This window comes from Ixodes scapularis, unplaced genomic scaffold (genome assembly GCF_016920785.2).
Source record: "Ixodes scapularis isolate PalLabHiFi unplaced genomic scaffold, ASM1692078v2 PGA_scaffold5__190_contigs__length_132052651, whole genome shotgun sequence".
Classification (NCBI taxonomy): domain Eukaryota; kingdom Metazoa; phylum Arthropoda; class Arachnida; order Ixodida; family Ixodidae; genus Ixodes; species Ixodes scapularis.
Genome location: NW_024609880.1, coordinates 55,899,737 through 55,917,847, shown reverse-complemented (window position 1 = coordinate 55,917,847; position 18,111 = coordinate 55,899,737). Strand labels below are relative to the sequence as shown.

The following is an 18,111-nucleotide window of genomic DNA, read 5'->3' as shown; positions in this document are numbered from 1 at the left end:
AGTGATAGTCAACTTTTACAAAACTATCTGGCATTAAGAAATGAAAGTAAAACAAAAAGGGGGTGGGGACAGACACGCAGGGGCATATTAATCGAGTATTGACTGTGACATCTAACAAACATTATTGACACTTAGTCACAAATGGTTTTACAATAGTTGACTATTGAAATGTACTATCGATAGTACTACCAATAGTGAGATTCGGCTTTTATTATCGATAGTTTTTTCCGATTACCGTGGATGCATGCCTGATATCATATAGAAGAGAACCACTGCCAATGCTCGGAACACATTCTCAAATCGGTAGACAAAGATGACAGCGTGTAGAAGGCGATTATTGGAATGTTCTAGAGCGATTCACGGTGCTGCATCCAGGATGTTTGTTGTGTAAAAATCAACCAGCCCTTGTTTTCTATACCCGTGTACTGCAGGGGGCACAAATCAGTCGGCACTATTCAATTTAAGCTACCACATGTGAAACCCTGGAATTTTGTTAGGGCAGTGTTCTGCTTTTTGCACAGACATGCTCAAATTTGTTAAGGCAGTTCTCAAACTTTTTGATCTAGAGGAACCCCTATCTGGGTTGACTAAAATCCGAGGAACCTTTCAATGTCTCGGCATTGCTGCGATAAAGCAGCGCAGAAGCCTACTGACCTTGTAAACAATAATGCGCATACTATGGGGTGTTTGGCTGATTGTTCTGCATCAATGCATAGTACAAAACTGGAAAAATAGGGCTGAAACCGAAAATGTACTTTACTAAGTGGCATGAACAGCTGATGTATTTTAGGAGTTAGGAGAATGCAGTTTGAGAACCCATGTGTTAAGGTAACACTAAAGCAACATGGACAGAAACCTGTAGTTTCGCTAAGTGTTGTGGCTGCTGTAGAGACCACAGATCTATAATCAAGCCAACTGTACGGTCCAGGTACAAAGCTTGCACGTCTCTTTCCACATAGCACATAGATATCCAGTACCTGCCACGTGATGGGAAGAGCCCAGTGAACGATGGGCAAAGCTAGGTTGTCACATGCTGCATTACTGAGCATGTTCTGCATGTCCACGATCTAGTACAGACAGCAGTTTCGGTAAGAAACTCTATGCCCATTATTACTTTTATAGATTAATGATAGGTTAGCTTTCTGGAAAAAAGACTGATCGATCATGTTCACAGACAGTGCGAAAACCACTTGAGCAAATGAGATATTGCACTACAAGCTGCACCAGACTTTTACAATGCCAACAAAACTGATCAGCCATTGATCTAAACACCTTCTGCGGCAAAGTGGTGCAATGGCACGAGAATGATATGAAGCTAAAGTGCCTGCGTACGCAGAGGCTAACCTAAAGAACACTCTGGTGAGATCTGTATTCGACTGTGTATGTCGTTGCTTATACTGGACAGCCATACCATTTCGTATGCCAGCCATCATCTTTTTTGCAAAGATGTATAACCGTGTCATGGCAACCTCTCGTCCCACGAGGCACCTAACTTGCCCAATCTGGCTCTGCAAGTGACAGCACAGACCTATCAACAAAACAGGAAATGATGACACCACTATCAGGCCCCCAAGTTCACACTTTTACATGTGAATGTTTTAATTTCTCCGTGTACCTCGTAATGCCTTTGTCTATAAAACATAGAAACATGTGGATACTTTCATACCGGTGCATGCTCCAATAACTTAGCCAACTTTGTACAGATATGTATATACAGCATCCCCTCTTCTGATAACATCGGTAGCGCAGCTACAATTCCAGCGATGCCAGTGGAAGCTAGACGGATTCGTACGACGATTCTGCTGGCGGCAGTGCACCTCAACCATCCCTGGAATTCGTTGCATGTAATGGTCTCCCGTTCTTTGAGAATCCCAACGCAAGTGGTGTGATCATTTGGCTTGGAATGACGTTAGAACCACGTTGATCTGAAAAGCAAGTTCAAATATCACAAGTCAGAAACTGAGAGGGAAACTTGGCAGTTTACTAACAACTATACTATTAAAGAAGAAACTTGCACTGGAAGATGTGGCCAAATTGGTGAATCTACCTAAATGGACAGGGAAATACTATTGCTGCCTTTGGCATTTTTAAAAGGTTTAGGTATTTTTTTCGCCTTTGTTTGCTCTTATGCTCGCTAGCCTTTGCCATTTACCAACGCTGCTAGTATCTTATTTTACTAACATACTTTTTAACATTTATTTTTACATTTATCCCGGTTTAATTTTTGTTTTCTTTCTCAGAGTATAAATTTGTAATTGCTTGTTACTTCTAAGGTAGGTATTGAATGGTACTCATAATTATTCAACTATTTCTAGCTCTCTTATATTTTATTTGTTTGCTACCTCTTCCCCCCAAAATGCAATTCCCTCCCACAACAGTGTTTCCTTCTGTGAATTCTGTTAGAAAATATTAAAAATAATTACAAACTACAATATCATCAACAGGCAGAGTCACAGCAAGGGTGGTTGCATTTAAAATCAACCACGCTTTTAACCCCTTGCGTACTCATTTTTTTCTTCAAAGAATGTACAGCAAAACTTCATTTAAAACGGGCAATTTGAATCAAAATAAGACAAAAGCATTTCCTTGACTTCCAGGTCTGGTATCTTGCTCTAAATCAGAACTTCTGATCTTCTAGTCCTCTTTAGTAGTTCTTCACAGTGTGATAGAGCTGAAAACATTCAGAAGGTGAAGAGCCACCTTGATCGGAGCGGTGAAAATGATTTGCATCGTTTTAATCACTCCCATCACTGTTCATCGAACTATCTGATTCCAAGTGATCGGAAAGGCTGCAATATGTCGTCAGATATGCCTGAGCATTCACTTTCAAAAAGAAGTCTTTGGATCTCTTCGTCGGCTCAAGCAGACCTCCACGCAAAAACCATGATGTTTTGGTGCAAACGCTTACCCTGCGTGCACTTCTCTTTTTTTTTTGCTCAATGGCGGCCTTTTTTTCCGTCAAACAGCAACACAAACGAGCAAACAACACAAAGGTGGTGCTGCCATCTGCCGGACAGCGCGCTAAATAAGCGCTGAAACCGAAACATTAGTCACACTCGTGGTCAAGCTTTATGGTCCGTAAAAGGTGGCACCCGTTATTATAGTCGGTGACAGGTCAAGAACGAAGTGGAAGCTCCTCCCACCTCTTTCCATTTCAGCAGAGCAAACACTGGAGGGGAGGCGACCTTCTCTCCAACGTTCGCTATGCTAAAGTGGAAAGGGGTGGGAGGAGCTTCCACTTCGTTCTTGACCTGTCACCAACCACAGTTGGCAAGGGGTTAAAACAAAAAGAAATTATTTGGTGCATCGGCTTACTATGCTGCATGGATTTCCGTTGAACTACGGCCGCAACTGAAGAAACGTCCACGGGCTGCTGCACCATGAAAATGTCAAGCGCACAAGAAGCGAATACCCCATGGCTCAGAGTACAACAGAGGCCAATGTGCAGCCCCCCACGCTGTTGTCTTCTAGGCGCATATGCGCAACGCGTGCAATTGTTTTTAAAGCTTCGCCGAGTCGCGTGAACTGCCCCTGCCACAGAGCACACGAGCTCGGCCGCTGTCAAGAGCGACGAGCGAAGGTTGTGGAATCATGGCTGCCGGAGGTTGGAGCAGCATCTACAGCCGTTTCAATCAGACAGGAGCGTGTTGCACTGAAGCGAGCAAACGAGTAAGCCCGCAACTTGCTCATTTCTGACATCACACAAATAACGCTGGCGCTCCGGTGTTATTTCTGCGACGTCATTTCCGTGACCAAGTTTATGTGACATCGACCTTCTAATTTTACACCACCTTCCAAACGTGAAAAAAAATATAGTTCTTTGTAAAAAGAAAAAAAAAATGTGTGTGAATTGTTAGTTTAAAAAAAAAATTAGAAACTAACAGCTTTATAAAAAAACATAACAAAAAGAAACTCAAGTGCCACTGGTGGAATGAATAAAAAAAATTTATAGCACGGTTGCTTGCTCAGCTAAGCTACCTGGTCAAAACTTAATATCTCTATGCAACCAGCTTAAACACCAAAACTTTTTAAGTGGTTGGATCCACAGGCAAATCTGTTTTCAGGTATTAGAGAAACTTGTCACTCATTCCTAAAAAAAGAGGCATACCTGCTCTACAGACGGACAAGCAATTATGAGTTGGTCCTCATCCAAATAACTTGTCTTGACAATTTGGTTCAGGTTCTCGTAGGCAGCCAAGACTTTTGTCTGAAATGAATGTCATTCAATGAGCATAAGGAAACAGACATCCAATGCGAAGTGATGAAAGCATTCAGTAGAATTTTTAAGACTGGTGAATCGGTAGACTAAAAATTGGGTCGAACAAACTGTCCCTCTTCGTGTTTAGTTCTCGCAGTAGTCTGAAAATGATATATCTCACAAGAATGGAGATTATTAGGCTAAGCTCAAGTACTTCAGAGGAGCAAGGCTAGACAGACTAAGACAGAATGGTCTGTAGAAAATGCTGCAGTTGAGACCTTGTCCCTGTCATTTTGATTGTAGTTGCCTTTTCACCACTGTCTCTTGTCCTTTTACTGCATCTTGTCTACACCAGCTTGACTGACTGTTGGTTCCTTGTAAAAAGTAATTACGCACAATTGTTTACATTTAGTGGTCGGCACTAGAGTACAGTCGAGCCCGATTGTATCGAACCTAGCTATTTCGAAGAGTCAAAATATCCCCTTGAAAATCACGTGTAAAAGTAGAAGCACCTTGCACATGTGTATCAAACTTTACTGCCCGGGACATTCAATACATCGAACCGTGTCAAATTTGAAAGCTTTCCCTCAGCACGGTCGTTGCTGCGCAGTTTGCACGCGCCAAAAATAAACGACTCTGGCCACGGGCAGCCAAAGCCGCAAAAAGGCAGAGGAGGGAAACAACTATGCCTCGGCAGCCCCCTTTGATGCCCAGCATTGCCCAGGGGCAACAACTCAAGAAGGATTCATTTTCTCCCTCACCACGCGCGCCTCAATAAATTTAGCACCCTCTTCGGTTGCAAAGGCGAGCATACCTGTGCTTAGCAGTGAAGGATCGAAGTGCATCTTTGAAATGGATCACTCATCCTTTAAAACCAAAGCCGACAGTGGATGTGAGATATAATGGCATACACTGTTGGCCTCAAAAAAGCAAAAAGAAAAACAGGTGCAAATAATGTGAATTCGATTACTCGCTCCACTACTGTGTGAAATTCTAAATGCACCTGCGTCTTCTCCCAAGTCGTAACTGCTTTCAGTCGTTCGATATAAAGTAGCGCTGCAAGTGCCCAATGTTGCTGATAAGCACCATTTCAACAACGTGTACGAAAAAAAGTAGTATTTTTTCAAGACAAAACTTTTTGTTACTTTGTGTGTTCTAAAATCATGTCGGGGTTAATAGGTCTCCAGTAATATATCCCAGTTCTACTGAGTGTCGAGGTAAAGTTTTGGGCATCAAATGGTTGACCCCCCCCCCCCTCCAAAAAAAGAAAAGGTTTTTGGTTATAACAACATAACGGTGCAAGACAACAACACACACACAGGACACACACCCAAGAGGCACACAGTGCTTTGCAGCTGTGTGTCTCTTGGGTGTGTGTTCTGTGTGCGTGTGTTGTTGTCATGCAATGTTGTTATTATGATGCCTTACCAACTCACCCAAGCTGCCATCCTCACAGTGGCAATCTCGCTTTGATCACCTTGTTTATCTTTGTCTACCCTTTTCACTCGCCATTTTTTTTTTTTTTTGTTGCTTGACTTTTTTTTATGAGTGAAGAAATAGCTTTTTTTTATGCGTCTCACTCTTAATTTTTTCTCTTATTTTTTAAAATTATTTTTGTGTTCTGTTGCCCATGCTGATGAGGTCGCGGCCATGTACACGTGTCAGTGTGACAAAATACGCGTGCAAACGACGGCGCCCGCGATTCCCGCCAACTACGATTTTAATTATGTTTTATTACATTTTGGGGGCTCTATTCAGCAAGCTCCCATCTGTCCCGATCTTTGGTGTCAGCAGAAAGGTGCAGAAACTTCAAGTGGAACTTAAGTTATCATCCTTCTGTATATAGGATTGTCTATAGACTCTTTTCATGGCAAAAGCCACCAGGCGGTACTCCATTCTTCAACGTCCCAGAGAATATCTGGTTCATAAAAAAAAAAATAAACAAGGCCCACCTTAACACCGCTGCTTGAAATATCGATGAAACGTTTAAGCAACAATTCTCCAGGTTAACGCCAAAAGAACGAAGCACGAAATCCGTAAAAAGTTTTAGAATATTCTTGTAAACCAACTTGCTTCCTCCAAAACGTTGAATTGTACAGCCAAAGGCCCTCGTTAAATCTCCAGTTTTGTTGCCCGTGTAGCATTTATGCTTTCTAGCACTGGTGACATCAGCGAGCTCACCAGGCTTGCAAAGACGGAGTGACCGAAAGTCGCTTGGGGAGGCAAGCGGCAGTTCACATTTGTAAACAGCAACCAAGCTATATACTACTATCAAACTTTTTTTACGATCCCATTTGAAACCAATATATCCCAGTTCTACTGTGTGTCTAAATTAGTCATAATGAAGTCAACGGGAACCGGAAATCACTTCGTCATATCCGCTTCTTCGTTATATATGAACTTGTACAAGTAACATGAAAAAAAAGAAAAAGATAACACCTCTTGTCACGGGCACATGTTTTAACGAGCCTGCAAAAAGCGGTCGAGGCTTCCCTGCAACCACTCTGTGCTAGATCGGATTGAGAAAAGATCCTGTGAGCTACGCACAGACAGTGTCGACAGCTGCAATGGGCGCCATGGAGGACGCCGGTGGTAAACCGCATTCTTTACATTTAGTATGCGGACTTCGTCAAGTATGGCACGCTTTCGTTTCGAAGAGATCGCCTTCGCCTTCCCCGTCGAGGTGCCGGCGGTGCCAAGACTCTCCATCGCTGAGTGGCGCTGATTCGCCAAGTCGGTGCTTGAGCGAAGTTAGACTTTCGTGTAAGAGCAATCCATCGACCAGCGATGCTGACACGGAACACAAAGCAAACAAAGAAGCGTGCACAGCACCAAATTCACGCTCAAGCTCTTTTTTTCATCGGTATAAAGAGCCTATATTTGAGATAAAGAGCAAGTGCTTGATCGGGGTCACGTGGTTTGTGGGCCGCATTTGCAAAACGAGCTGTAGCATGCAAGGTCTCAAAACTCAAAAGCGTCCACTTTCTGCAAACTTGTCTGCCTCTCCGCCCAGTTTCCTCGCCGCACTGTACACGCAACAACCGAATGCAGGCATACTTGTGCCAATCTGCCCAGGAGGTACCTGCCATGAAATCACAAATGCTCTCAATGATTGGAGTTGCTCCCTCTCTTAAATCTGGGCTCTCTCCGTCATCTCCACCGGTACGTTGTCACTAGCGCTCCAAACGCCCCTATCAGCATGCCACGATGGCTTCTCAGTGTGCGATGCAGAAAAGCCGCTTTCCAGATAAGGAGCGGGGAGCAGACGAGGCTCTAAAGGCCGCCGGCGCCCTTTAGAGCATCGTCTGCGGCCTGTTTTGGGAGGCTGCTCAGCCGTGGCAGCGAGGTGCAGCGGTCTGAGACTTTGTAAACTTTTAGAATTTTCTTATTAATACGAAAGCATTAGCAATGCCATGGAGCAGAGCTGGCGGAGTCTGTAACTGCAAAAAAATGCGAAAGAAATGCCCATCTCCCATTGGCTGAGCGAAACGGTTCCTAAACAGCTATTGGCAGCTGCTTCATGAGAGTGCGTGCTCAGCCACTGCTCTCACGTCAGGCGTTGCCAGAGGGGGGTCGGGCCGTGGCCACTTCACGAGAGTACGCGCTCGACCGCCGCTCTCACGCCAGGCGTTGCTGGAAGGGGGCGGGGGGGCTGCGGCTATTCCTGCTTCCCTCGGCACAGAGGAACATGACGGCGCCTGAGGCTTCTGTATTGTTGTATTGTTGGCGCCACAACCTCGGCAGTAGCGAAAATTGGTCATCCACGCCAGCACACTGCAGACGAACTAAGGAAGCGGAAGAACGTCATTCATGCTTTTGCATTCACAACTCATAAGAAGTGCTTAGTTGTCTTCAAATCTTTTTTAAAAACTATCACAAAATTTTTTTGTTATATTCGCTGGAGTTGTTCAATTTCCTCCGCTAAAAACATACAGAAATGCTCGAAAAAGTGCAAACGGAAATGGGACATTGTGATTGCTTCGCTGCAGTCACTACTTTGTTATAACTGACTACGTTATAACCGGTCTCGACAGTATAAGTCTTTCAATAAGGGTACAGTCATCCTACGCTTATAGCAGGCTGCCCACTAGTACGTACTTACTATATACTCTATTTTAACGATTGCTTGCAATGTTGTTAGGGTTACACCCTATGGCACACAATGACATGACTGGAGAGCACAGACCACGTGCCTGCTGTAATCAAAAGTGGGGTGCGACCTCACCTTGACAGGTTTGAAGAGGATCTGTTCCGTGTCCTTGTTGGCAAGGTACAGGGACATGCTCCTCGCCAGTGACGTGAGAGTCTCCTTCAGGTGGCGGTAGGCATTGCTCACCACATTGGAGACCGTTTCTGGGGCTGCAAATGGCTGGTTTCGTAGTGAAACTGTTCGTGTGGGCTCTTGATGTTGCACTTGCAGGATAACGTTTGCCTGTGATATGGACATGGTCAGGACATTAAAAACATGTCCGTTTACGTGCGTAGCAACCTGCACATATCCCTCTTAAAAAAAGCTTTCAGCCTTTCCACTCGTGAAAAAGGAAGACCAGAGAAGCTGTACTATGGTGGGACAACCTTAAGGACGAAGCCTAAAGGACGATGTCTAGGACGACCTCGAGGACGACGTCTAGGACGACCTCAGGGACGACGTCTAGGACGACCTCAAGGACGATGCCGAGGACGACCTCAGAGACGACGTCTAGGACGACCTCAAGGACGACTTCAAGGACGATCTCGAGCACAACGTCTAGGACGACCTCAAGGACAACCTCAAGGACAACCTCAAGGACAACCTCAAGGATGACTTCTAGAACGACATCTAGGACGACCTCTTGGACAACCTCAAGGACGACGTCTAGGACGACCTCAAGGACGACTTCTAGGACGACCTCGAGGACGATATCTACGACGACGTCTAGAGAAATTCAGCCTTTCCACTCTGGTGAAAACCAGAGTGGAAAGGCTGGAAAGGTTGCCGCCATCTATGAGCAATGCTGGCAAGCCGATTGTCTGGTTGCCGCCGTCGCTCATAGATGGCGATAGCTGTCTAGAGTTTTGTGTCGACATTTGTTTGGTACCGGACACGATCCTGGGGAACCTAGCCCTTAACAGCTCCGCCGTAAAAGAAGAGATAGTCTAATCGCAAGTTATATTTGGCGACAACTTGATGGGGCAACTTTGAAGAAGTGAAGTTTGGATGTCCATAGCTTTCATTGGCGCTCAAAATGTACAAAGCACCCGTAACTTCAATTGCCTAGTCTCAGATAGCTGCCCCCGAGGATGTAGTGAATCTCATGAGCTTTGATTTAGGGTTTCCCGTTTAGCCTTTCTCATGACTGAAACCGCTCGAACCAATGGTTGCCCGGAAGTGCTGGAAGCACATTTCTGGTGGCTTACTACGTCCCTAAGAAAAACCTTCACGTAGTGTGATGGCACAGTTTTCATGTCACAGACACCAATGGAGTTTGCTGAAACCGAGGGACTGTGACTACAACAGGACTGATAGGTACAAAAGCTTTAGGCACTTGAGGCATTGAGTACAATGGATGTAACTTACCTTATCAAGGAACGGTTGAATCGGTCCTATTAACAGCTGGGCTGTGTGGGCAATGAACTCTTCGCACATCGTTTTCAGTTGGTTGTCCACTGCCTTCTTGGAATCAATGAGGTTCTCTCTGATCTGTAGTGTACCCTGAAAAGTGGCCGCAGTCATTGTGAGCACCACTTCTACTGCAAGGGTATTTCCTATGGCAGTGTCTAAAGAACGGCAGTAGCAGTACTTGCCTCAAGCACAAACTCCAAGAGTGCATTGTTGGTCCCAAAGGAGAACAGTCTTGATTTCTTGTTGTATAAGCTCAGTGCAGCCTCTAAAATAAATGGCGAATATGATTTAGGGTGATTACACCTCTGTCAATATACCTTTATTTTGCATATGCGCATGTTGTAGACTTTTAAACCAACTGATATAGCTTGCAGGGGGCTTGTACCAACATATAATATTTAGCGAGAGTAATGTTCCACAAGTTGCATGTCCATCACTTAATTTACAACAAGTGGAAGCATTTTGGTCTCGAGAAATTCCCATCCTTCGTTTCATCCCATGTCCCGAGCAAAGTTGAAGGCACAAACGCATGGCCGCAGGAGGCCGCACGTTTCACTCGCAGCACCGCGGATTCTGAACCTTGTTTTCTCCCCCGTGGCCGTATTTAACATGTCTGCAATAAATCGCTACAGTTGCAGTCTTGGAACGACTTTGTCACGGCTACTTCTCGCAGCAGCAAGATATAATCCGCCCCTCAGAACCATGATCGCGAAGCGGACAAACCAGACAGGCGCGGCGTGGTGGCCATCTTGAATTGCGTCCCTCGCTGGCTCTCCCTTATCACGCCAAGACTCATTCTCGCGAGACCCACGCTAGCACGCGCACTACACTCCTCGCTATTTTGGTCAGATAGCGCGCCTCCACTAGCAGCGTGCATGCGCAATAACGTCATCGCTCTAGCGCTGTGGTCTCGGACTCATTTGGGCATGGGGTCAGATAGCCGACATTGGGAAGGCCGGAGGCCAAAGTTAGACGGAGGGGAGGGGTCAAAAGATTTAAAGGAGAAGACACCTTGTGCTCTATGCTTTTTGTAAACTCAGTTTTGCCAGTGCCATTTTTACGTTTGATTCGTTTATAAGACTATTTTGGGCCCTTACCTGATCTGATAACAATAATTAAAATGACCTTTCCCCGCCAACGTGCTCACATTTTTAAAAAAACAAGAGATCATGTACACTGTCGTTCCCGTTGCTCAATCACTCAGGAGTTAACCAAGCTCAACATGTCGTTGAAAAACAATCAGTTATTTGACAGTTCTTGCTTTCTTGACGATTTCTATTACAACACCCATACTTGTCTTTTAATGGTGATAATTTTTTTAAGCCGAGAATCCCGAGCTCGTAGCTTTATCTTCGGCAGTTGCTTTGCTGATCCAGAGTTTGTGCATCCGAGATGCATTCTTCAACAAAGAGCTTGCTTTTGCAGCCTAGTACCGGAATTGTTGTCAATACAAAAAGCTGGGAAGCAAAAGATAAAGCGAAACGAAGTGCAAATGAACAAAGATATGCAAAAGCTATGTGAACAGGTTAAAAGAAAGGAGCAACTTTTTGAGCGAAAATGAATCGGCAAGATGAGATCACGATGGCGCATGCCATTTCTAGCGCTCGAGACATGGGAACCAGGACTCGTAGCCAGTTTCCTGCAGGCCGTATCCCAGCAAGTCGCAGGCCGCATGTCGGCCCGCGGGTTGCGTGTTTGAGATCCCTGCTCTAGCGTATAGCATAGCGGGAGACCCAAAGCGATCTACTAAAACTCTCTAATAAAAAGGCACTGGAATTTCATTGCAGTATCCCTTTAAGGTGAAACTAAGAATGGTCGCCTTGAAAAGAAGCTGTCAAGAAACCCTATAAATAATAGTCAAGCCATTTAAATAGATGTTATTAACAATAATACAAACACAACATACTAGAGAGGGTACGCTTCGGTCTTAGTGATGCATGAGCTAAACTTGGGAGCTTCCATAATGTTATACTATGAAATATTTTCATGCCTAGATTTTTATATGAATTACATAGTAGTTGCTTCAAAAGCAAAATAAACATATTTTGGAGTTCTAACTTCTCTACCTAGCAAGGATTGCAGGGCAGTTTCAAAACCAAATCACAGCAAACACACTCCCAAGAGGGGAGGTAGGTGATGCAGAAGTTGTTTGTGGCAAGCAAACTTTTCGTGCAGTTGATAAGGATAAGGTAAGCTACCGTAGAATACCGTGCATCCGCCCATACCACACTAAGCGCCCATACCCGAATTTGTAAGATCTGAGAAAATATGCACAGTACATTGATATGTAAAATTGATGACTGGACAAGCGCCCATCCCCCATTTTTTCGTGATTATCTCTAAATTTTGAGTGGGCACTTGCACAGTATTTTACGGTAGGTGAGAGATAAATCTGTGAGCCCTTGACTATTTCTCAAGATCCTTTACCACTTTCGGCAGCCAAATTTAAACGTGTTTCGGTAGTTTCGAGGTAACGCCCGTCTCTCATAAGTATGTCTTCCCAGCGATTCACCTAAGGGCAGCCCTTTGGAAATGAGGCAATGCCAAAGTATGTGATTGTGGCATAAAAGTACCATGCAACATTCAATTTGACGGACGAGCCGCGCTGCTACACCCTCCAGTTATCGTCTTTTTCCGTACAGACAAGGAGTTGGCTGATAGATGGCACTCCAAAATTAAAAGTTACCGCGTGAAATGCGCTTCCAACGTCGGTTTCTGGTTTAATGCAGTGTGCTCTATAGTCGGTGACAGCATAAGGACCCAGTATATGCTCTACTCCAAGCAGGAGCTTTTCGTCTGATAACACTTCGTTGCACGTGTAGCCAAGGCCCGGCAAGAGAAAATGAGTGTGTTCTGGAGGTGGCGCTTTTACTGGGTCCTTAACCTGTCGCCAACTATAGAAGTGGCAGTCACTGTACCTAATTGCTACATATATACAATAATGCAATAAAACAGGAACATGAAAGAGACAGGACAGGACTAGCGCTTCATAGAAGTGTCACTGATTCGACTGGCCATGCTTGTAAGGCACAGCACTGAATGTCGTGGCTCTTTTAGTCTCGAATGTGAACGTCAAGAGAGAGTTTTCGCCATCTGCATGATAAAAAAATAAAAATAAAATGGAACACACCTCTGATCTTTGTGAAGTCTAGTGATGTCTCCCGAATGGCAAAGTCGATTTGGAAAGGAGTGATCTGCTCACGTAGAATCAGCAGGTGCTTGATCTGGAAGAGCTCCCCATCTAGTGGGGTCTGTACACAAGAAATAAAACAACAGAAATCATGAAACCTTTGGGAAAAAAATTATAGACTTGCTAAACCAGGAATAACAGCCCTGACTAAAGCTTGCAGTTCAAAATGTTATATCAGATGGGTGCATATGAAAACTTCGGGAAGGTTTCTGCAGTTTGCATAAATGCCGTATCTCCTCGTCTATAGCCCACACCTGCTTATCAAGGAGGCCCGTGCATCTTAGTGAATCCTGCGACGGCGAGCAAGTAAATGTCGTAACCGGTAATCTCGTACAGCTTGCCGATTTCAGTCCAAACATTACTATCTGAGCTGTCTCAGTGCTGGCTTCTTTCCAAAAATCAAAACGCTCCGACCTGCTCTGCAGGCAAGTGAATGCACAGGACGTAGCCATAAACAGGTGCAGGATATAATATGTATGTGGAGAGCAAGTCGTCTGTTTCTTGCGCAGGAGTTGCGGTGATGTCAGAACGACGCCGAGCTTTGATTGGCTTTGATTAAAACGGTAGTGGGTGAACTTCACTGCTACCAGATGCCTCGAGGTCTACCCACTATTTTCTTCAATCAGCCAATAGGAGCTCAGCGTTCTGCCATCAACGCAACGCCCGTGCAAGAAGCAGACAAACTTGTGCTCCACTTTGGATAAGGTAGAAACTTTGTCCAGAGATAATGCCAGTGATACTGGTAAGGTCTAGAATGCTCAGAAAATGTGAGGAGAGTTAAACAAAAAAAAAAAAAAGGGAAGCAACTTCCAGCAACTTTAAAGCGCAGAGGTGGTGCCATTATCCCCCACTGCGAGTGGCATGAGAGACTATGGTCACTGACAAAGCGAGAACGGCAGGGTGTGTCTTTTGAAAGCTCGGGCTCCAGCACACACACCATGTTGATGTGCTATGGCTGCACGCGCACACTTGAGGTGCACAAGACGCCAAAGCGTTTTTTTGAAGGCATGAAGCTCGTGCCGAAGGCGGGACAACTGGTGCTCTTCTGTGCTGTTCTCAGCTTGTCAGTGACTTATATAGCATTTTTCTTGCGGCTTGGTTTATGTAGTGACAGAAACCAAGCCCGCTACATTACCAAATGCTCTAAATGGCACCGCAACGTATATCACCAGCTCGTAGGCAATTTTCAATTTCGATTTAGGACTTGCATCCAGGAGAACAACTTCAATGATTTATCACCACCAACTAGCATTACCTTTCCGCTGAGTCTCGGTTGTAATGAACACATTCAGAGAACTACATTTAACTCTCCCCGGAGGAAAAAAGAATTAGCAAATACCAAAAATATTCTGCTACTTCAATTTTACACGATATCTAAACTTCTCGCAAGATGTTACTCAAAGGAACGTGCAACTTGGAATCCTAGTCGCACTGACAACGATATAAGCATGTTTCCTGAAAATCCCTCTGTAAACTTCTTTTGTAAAAACTGGTGTGGCAAACAATATTTTGCATGCCACAGCACCATAAGGAGCAACATTATACCAGACCGATAGTCAACCCATTGCCTTCATACAAAACAATGGCACATGCCACTCATATTTCTTAGTTACCGTATTTACTCGCACAATGAACGCACTCGCGTAATGAACGCACCCCCCAAGTCGGCTCTCCAAATTTCGACTTTTTTTTTCACTCGCGTAATAAACGCACCCCCAACTGGGACGTCAAAATTTTGACCCCCTCTCCCCACGCGCGCGAAATGAACGCACTTTTCCATCCTGGTGCAGCGAGGTCGCGATGCATGGGCAGCGTGGGCAAACAAAACGCCTTGCAAAAGGCGTTAAAAAAGTTCGCAAAGATCCAAGGGAAGCAAAAAAAAAACATGGAGCGGAGCTTTTTTTTTTTTTGCACAGCGCAGTCTGGACTTTGGGTTCGCCCGCCGCCGCGCGCAAGGAGGTAAGAAAGAGAAGCGGAGTAGCCCTCTAAGCAAACAAAACAGCTTGCGAAAGGCGGCAAAAAAAAAAAAAAAGAAACTGAGAAAAAATCAAAAGAAAAAGAGGAGCTTTCTTTTTTTTTTCCTTTTTTGTTGCACAGCGCAGTTTGGTTACGGGGGAAGGGAGGGGGGGGGGGGGGGGGGTCGTGCGTCGCGCGCCGCGCGCAAGGAGATAAGAAAGGTAAGCGGAGAGCCCTCGCCTAAGCAAATAAAACAGCTTGCGAAAGGCGGCAAAAAAAAACCCCAAGAAACAAAAAAAACAAAAACTTTTTTTTTTTTTTGCACAGCTTAGTTAGGTTACGGGATCGGGCGCCGCGCGCAAAGAGATAAATAGTTACTTCGATTTTTCAGGATAAAAGGTCCGTTCATTATGCGAGTAAATACGGAGGCAAAACTTTTACCTCGCGTAATGAACGCCCCCCCCCCCCCCAACTTTGCATTGATTTTTCGGGAAAAAAAAGTGCGTTCATTTGCAAGTAAATACGTATTATTTTTCCTCCATTTATACTTTTACCACGAATAAAACTAAAAATGTAAGTGCTGACACAATGTACCATTCAATTCATCATACTTTGGTGCTACAAAGCAAAGTAGCAGAGTAATTGAAGTAAATGATAAAAACAAGTGTAAATCGAACATCTCTGCCAAGTGGAGAACACAGATGAATGCAAACAGAAGCTACCTTGTTCTTCGAAATTTCTTTCCCAGCAGCTGAGAGAGACTCTATGCACATGGCCAGGACTTCCTGGCTGAGCCCCTGGAAGATTGTTTTCTGCAAGTAGAGACAACAGAACCACATTTTTAGGTCAAAATGGGTAAACATGGCTGTCACCTAACACAACAGGAGGTAGATAATTGCCCATATTGAACCTTCACCAGTTGGCAGTCCAATGCATGCATGAGGAAGACATAGAAGTAAGATTACACATAAACAGATATCCTGCGAGACATACCTTAGAACCATAACCTGAGGTGCCACTGTTCTGTTGGGATGGAGCGTGTTTGTTTCTGTCAATTGGTGTCTCAACAGACTAGTCGCTGTGCAAAAGTGTGGCAGTATACAAACATTTCTACTCTTATGAATGAACTACACATAAAAAAATTGAAGTTTTTTTTTAATAGGATGCTACTTTGGACGAAAATGTAGCAATCCCCCAACCTACTGTACAGTACAACAAAAGTATGCCTCCGATGCCACACTGGAACAATGGTGTTGCCGATTACACGACATACCGTATTTACTCGCAGAATGAACGCACTTTTCTTACGAAAAATCTATGCAAAGTTGGGGGGGGGGGGGGGGCGTTCATTACGCGAAGTAAAGGTTTTGCCTCCGTATTTACTCGCATAATGAACGACCTTTTATGCTGAAAAAAATCGAAGTAACTTATCTCTTTGCGCGCGGCGCCCGCCGTAACCTAACTAAGCTGTGCAAAAAAAAAACAACTCTTTTTTGCTTGTTTTTTCTCTTCGTTCCTTGGGTTTTTTTGTTTTTTTTGCAGCCTTTCGCAAGCTGTTTTGTTTGCTTAGGCGAGGGCTCTCCGCTTATCTTTCTTATCTCCTTGCGCGCGGCCCCCCGTAACAAAACTGCGCTGTGCAAAAAAAAAAAAAAAAAAAAATACGCTCCTTTTTTTTCTTTTTCTCAGTTCCGTGGGTAGTTTCTTTTTTTTTGTTTTTGTTTTCTTTTTGCCGCCTTTCGCAAGCTGTTTCGTTTGCTTAGAGGGCTTCTCAGCTCCTCTTTCTTACCTCCTTGCGCACGGCGCGCGACCCCCCCCCCCCCCTCCCCCGTAACCAAACTGCGCTGTGCAAAAAAAACAAAAAAAAAAACCAGTGTGTCCAACCGAAAAAAATACGGGTTCGGTTACGGTTCAGGTTCAGGTAAATTTATTTTGTTCCGGTTCAGTTCCGGTTCGATTAATTCAATCCGCGAACCGGTTCGCGAACCGGTTCGGAAATTATAAATGACAAATTGCAACATCAAAATAAATTACAAATAAAACATCTGAAATCAGCACATACGAAACGGGATACATCGTAGTGTAAGGCTCAGGGATTTCTACCAGGAATGGTTTCTTTATGTGCACCCAAAGGTTACCTCACCGACGTTTACGCATTCGGACGACGCAGTAGCTGTCAAATCCGCGACCTCCTTACAAACCCACTTACAAGTAGAACTCGCTAACTATCCCGCCACCCCGGCGTGTAGGCAATTGAAGGAACAGTGGGGAGAAAATACAGCTTTCTTTATTTGAACTAGCCTTCGGTAACTCAAATGGACTTCTTCCAAAACCGACGCGCCCCATCGCGGCGAAATACTACGCAGTGCACTCTGGGAACTAGTTGGCCACTCAGTTTCGGTTTCGACTGAGCAGCTTCATCTCATGCTATCACGCCGCGACCGAACGCGCTGCTTGCGTTTTCGATTATCAGACTTTTCACGAACGTACAATGCACTCATTCTCGAGCTATACAAAACGAATACCGGGGCACTTTCCTTGGTTCCCGAAACACTGGATATTGTGCGTGCGTATGCAAACGTAGTAAGTCGTGGCTTAGTCACCTCACCCCACGAGTGCATGTTTGAGCTCAATTTCAATAATCCTGTCTAGTACCAGTGAACTAGAACTGAAATTTGTTCATCTGGAGCCTTACACATATTATGTTTGCCAAACGTCCGCTTCTTGTTCCTTCATTGGGCGAAAAGCAAGCTGCATCCTCACAGGGTATCAAAGTTGAGCCCAGCGTTTACGCATGAACTTTTAAGGGAACGCAATAAATTCGACCTCACCACTGCACAAAAGTTACTATGAAGTCTTCCTTGTGTCATCATATATCTCCCACTCAAATTTTATGCAGATAGAAGATTAACTTTTCGCAAACGCTGAGATCGGCTAGCTACGACGGAGGCCCTAACAAGCGTCCCCTACTCCTCGCTAAGCCTTTTTGGACGAGCTTTTACTGACGCCCAAGATCTGTGCTTGAACGGTGTGTCTGAAATTATCTCGGCATACTCAGGCAGGAAGAAAGCAAACACATAACAAATATTATGGCCATTAGCAACCGTCAAACGCACTTTGAATTCGTTCGTTGGGCGCACCGCATAGGGGTTCATGCCCGTCCGGTGC

At 44.7% G+C, this 18,111-nt stretch overlaps 1 protein-coding gene across 2 annotated transcripts in view; it reads right to left on the bottom strand.

The window, feature by feature from the left end:
* Positions 1-1,561: 1,561 nt before the first annotated feature.
* Positions 1,562-18,111, bottom strand: part of LOC8033508 (conserved oligomeric Golgi complex subunit 3) — a 36,551-nt gene continuing 20,001 nt past the window's right edge. For both annotated transcript variants that reach the window (XM_029981399.3, XM_040500202.1), the window contains 7 exons: positions 15,669-15,758; positions 12,931-13,051; positions 9,983-10,065; positions 9,756-9,890; positions 8,424-8,630; positions 4,109-4,207; positions 1,562-1,925 (listed from right to left, as the gene is read on the bottom strand). In XM_029981399.3, coding sequence (XP_029837259.3) covers positions 1,890-1,925; positions 4,109-4,207; positions 8,424-8,630; positions 9,756-9,890; positions 9,983-10,065; positions 12,931-13,051; positions 15,669-15,758 — 771 coding nt within the window. In that variant the 3' untranslated portion in view covers positions 1,562-1,889. The remainder of the gene's footprint in view (positions 1,926-4,108; positions 4,208-8,423; positions 8,631-9,755; positions 9,891-9,982; positions 10,066-12,930; positions 13,052-15,668; positions 15,759-18,111) is intronic.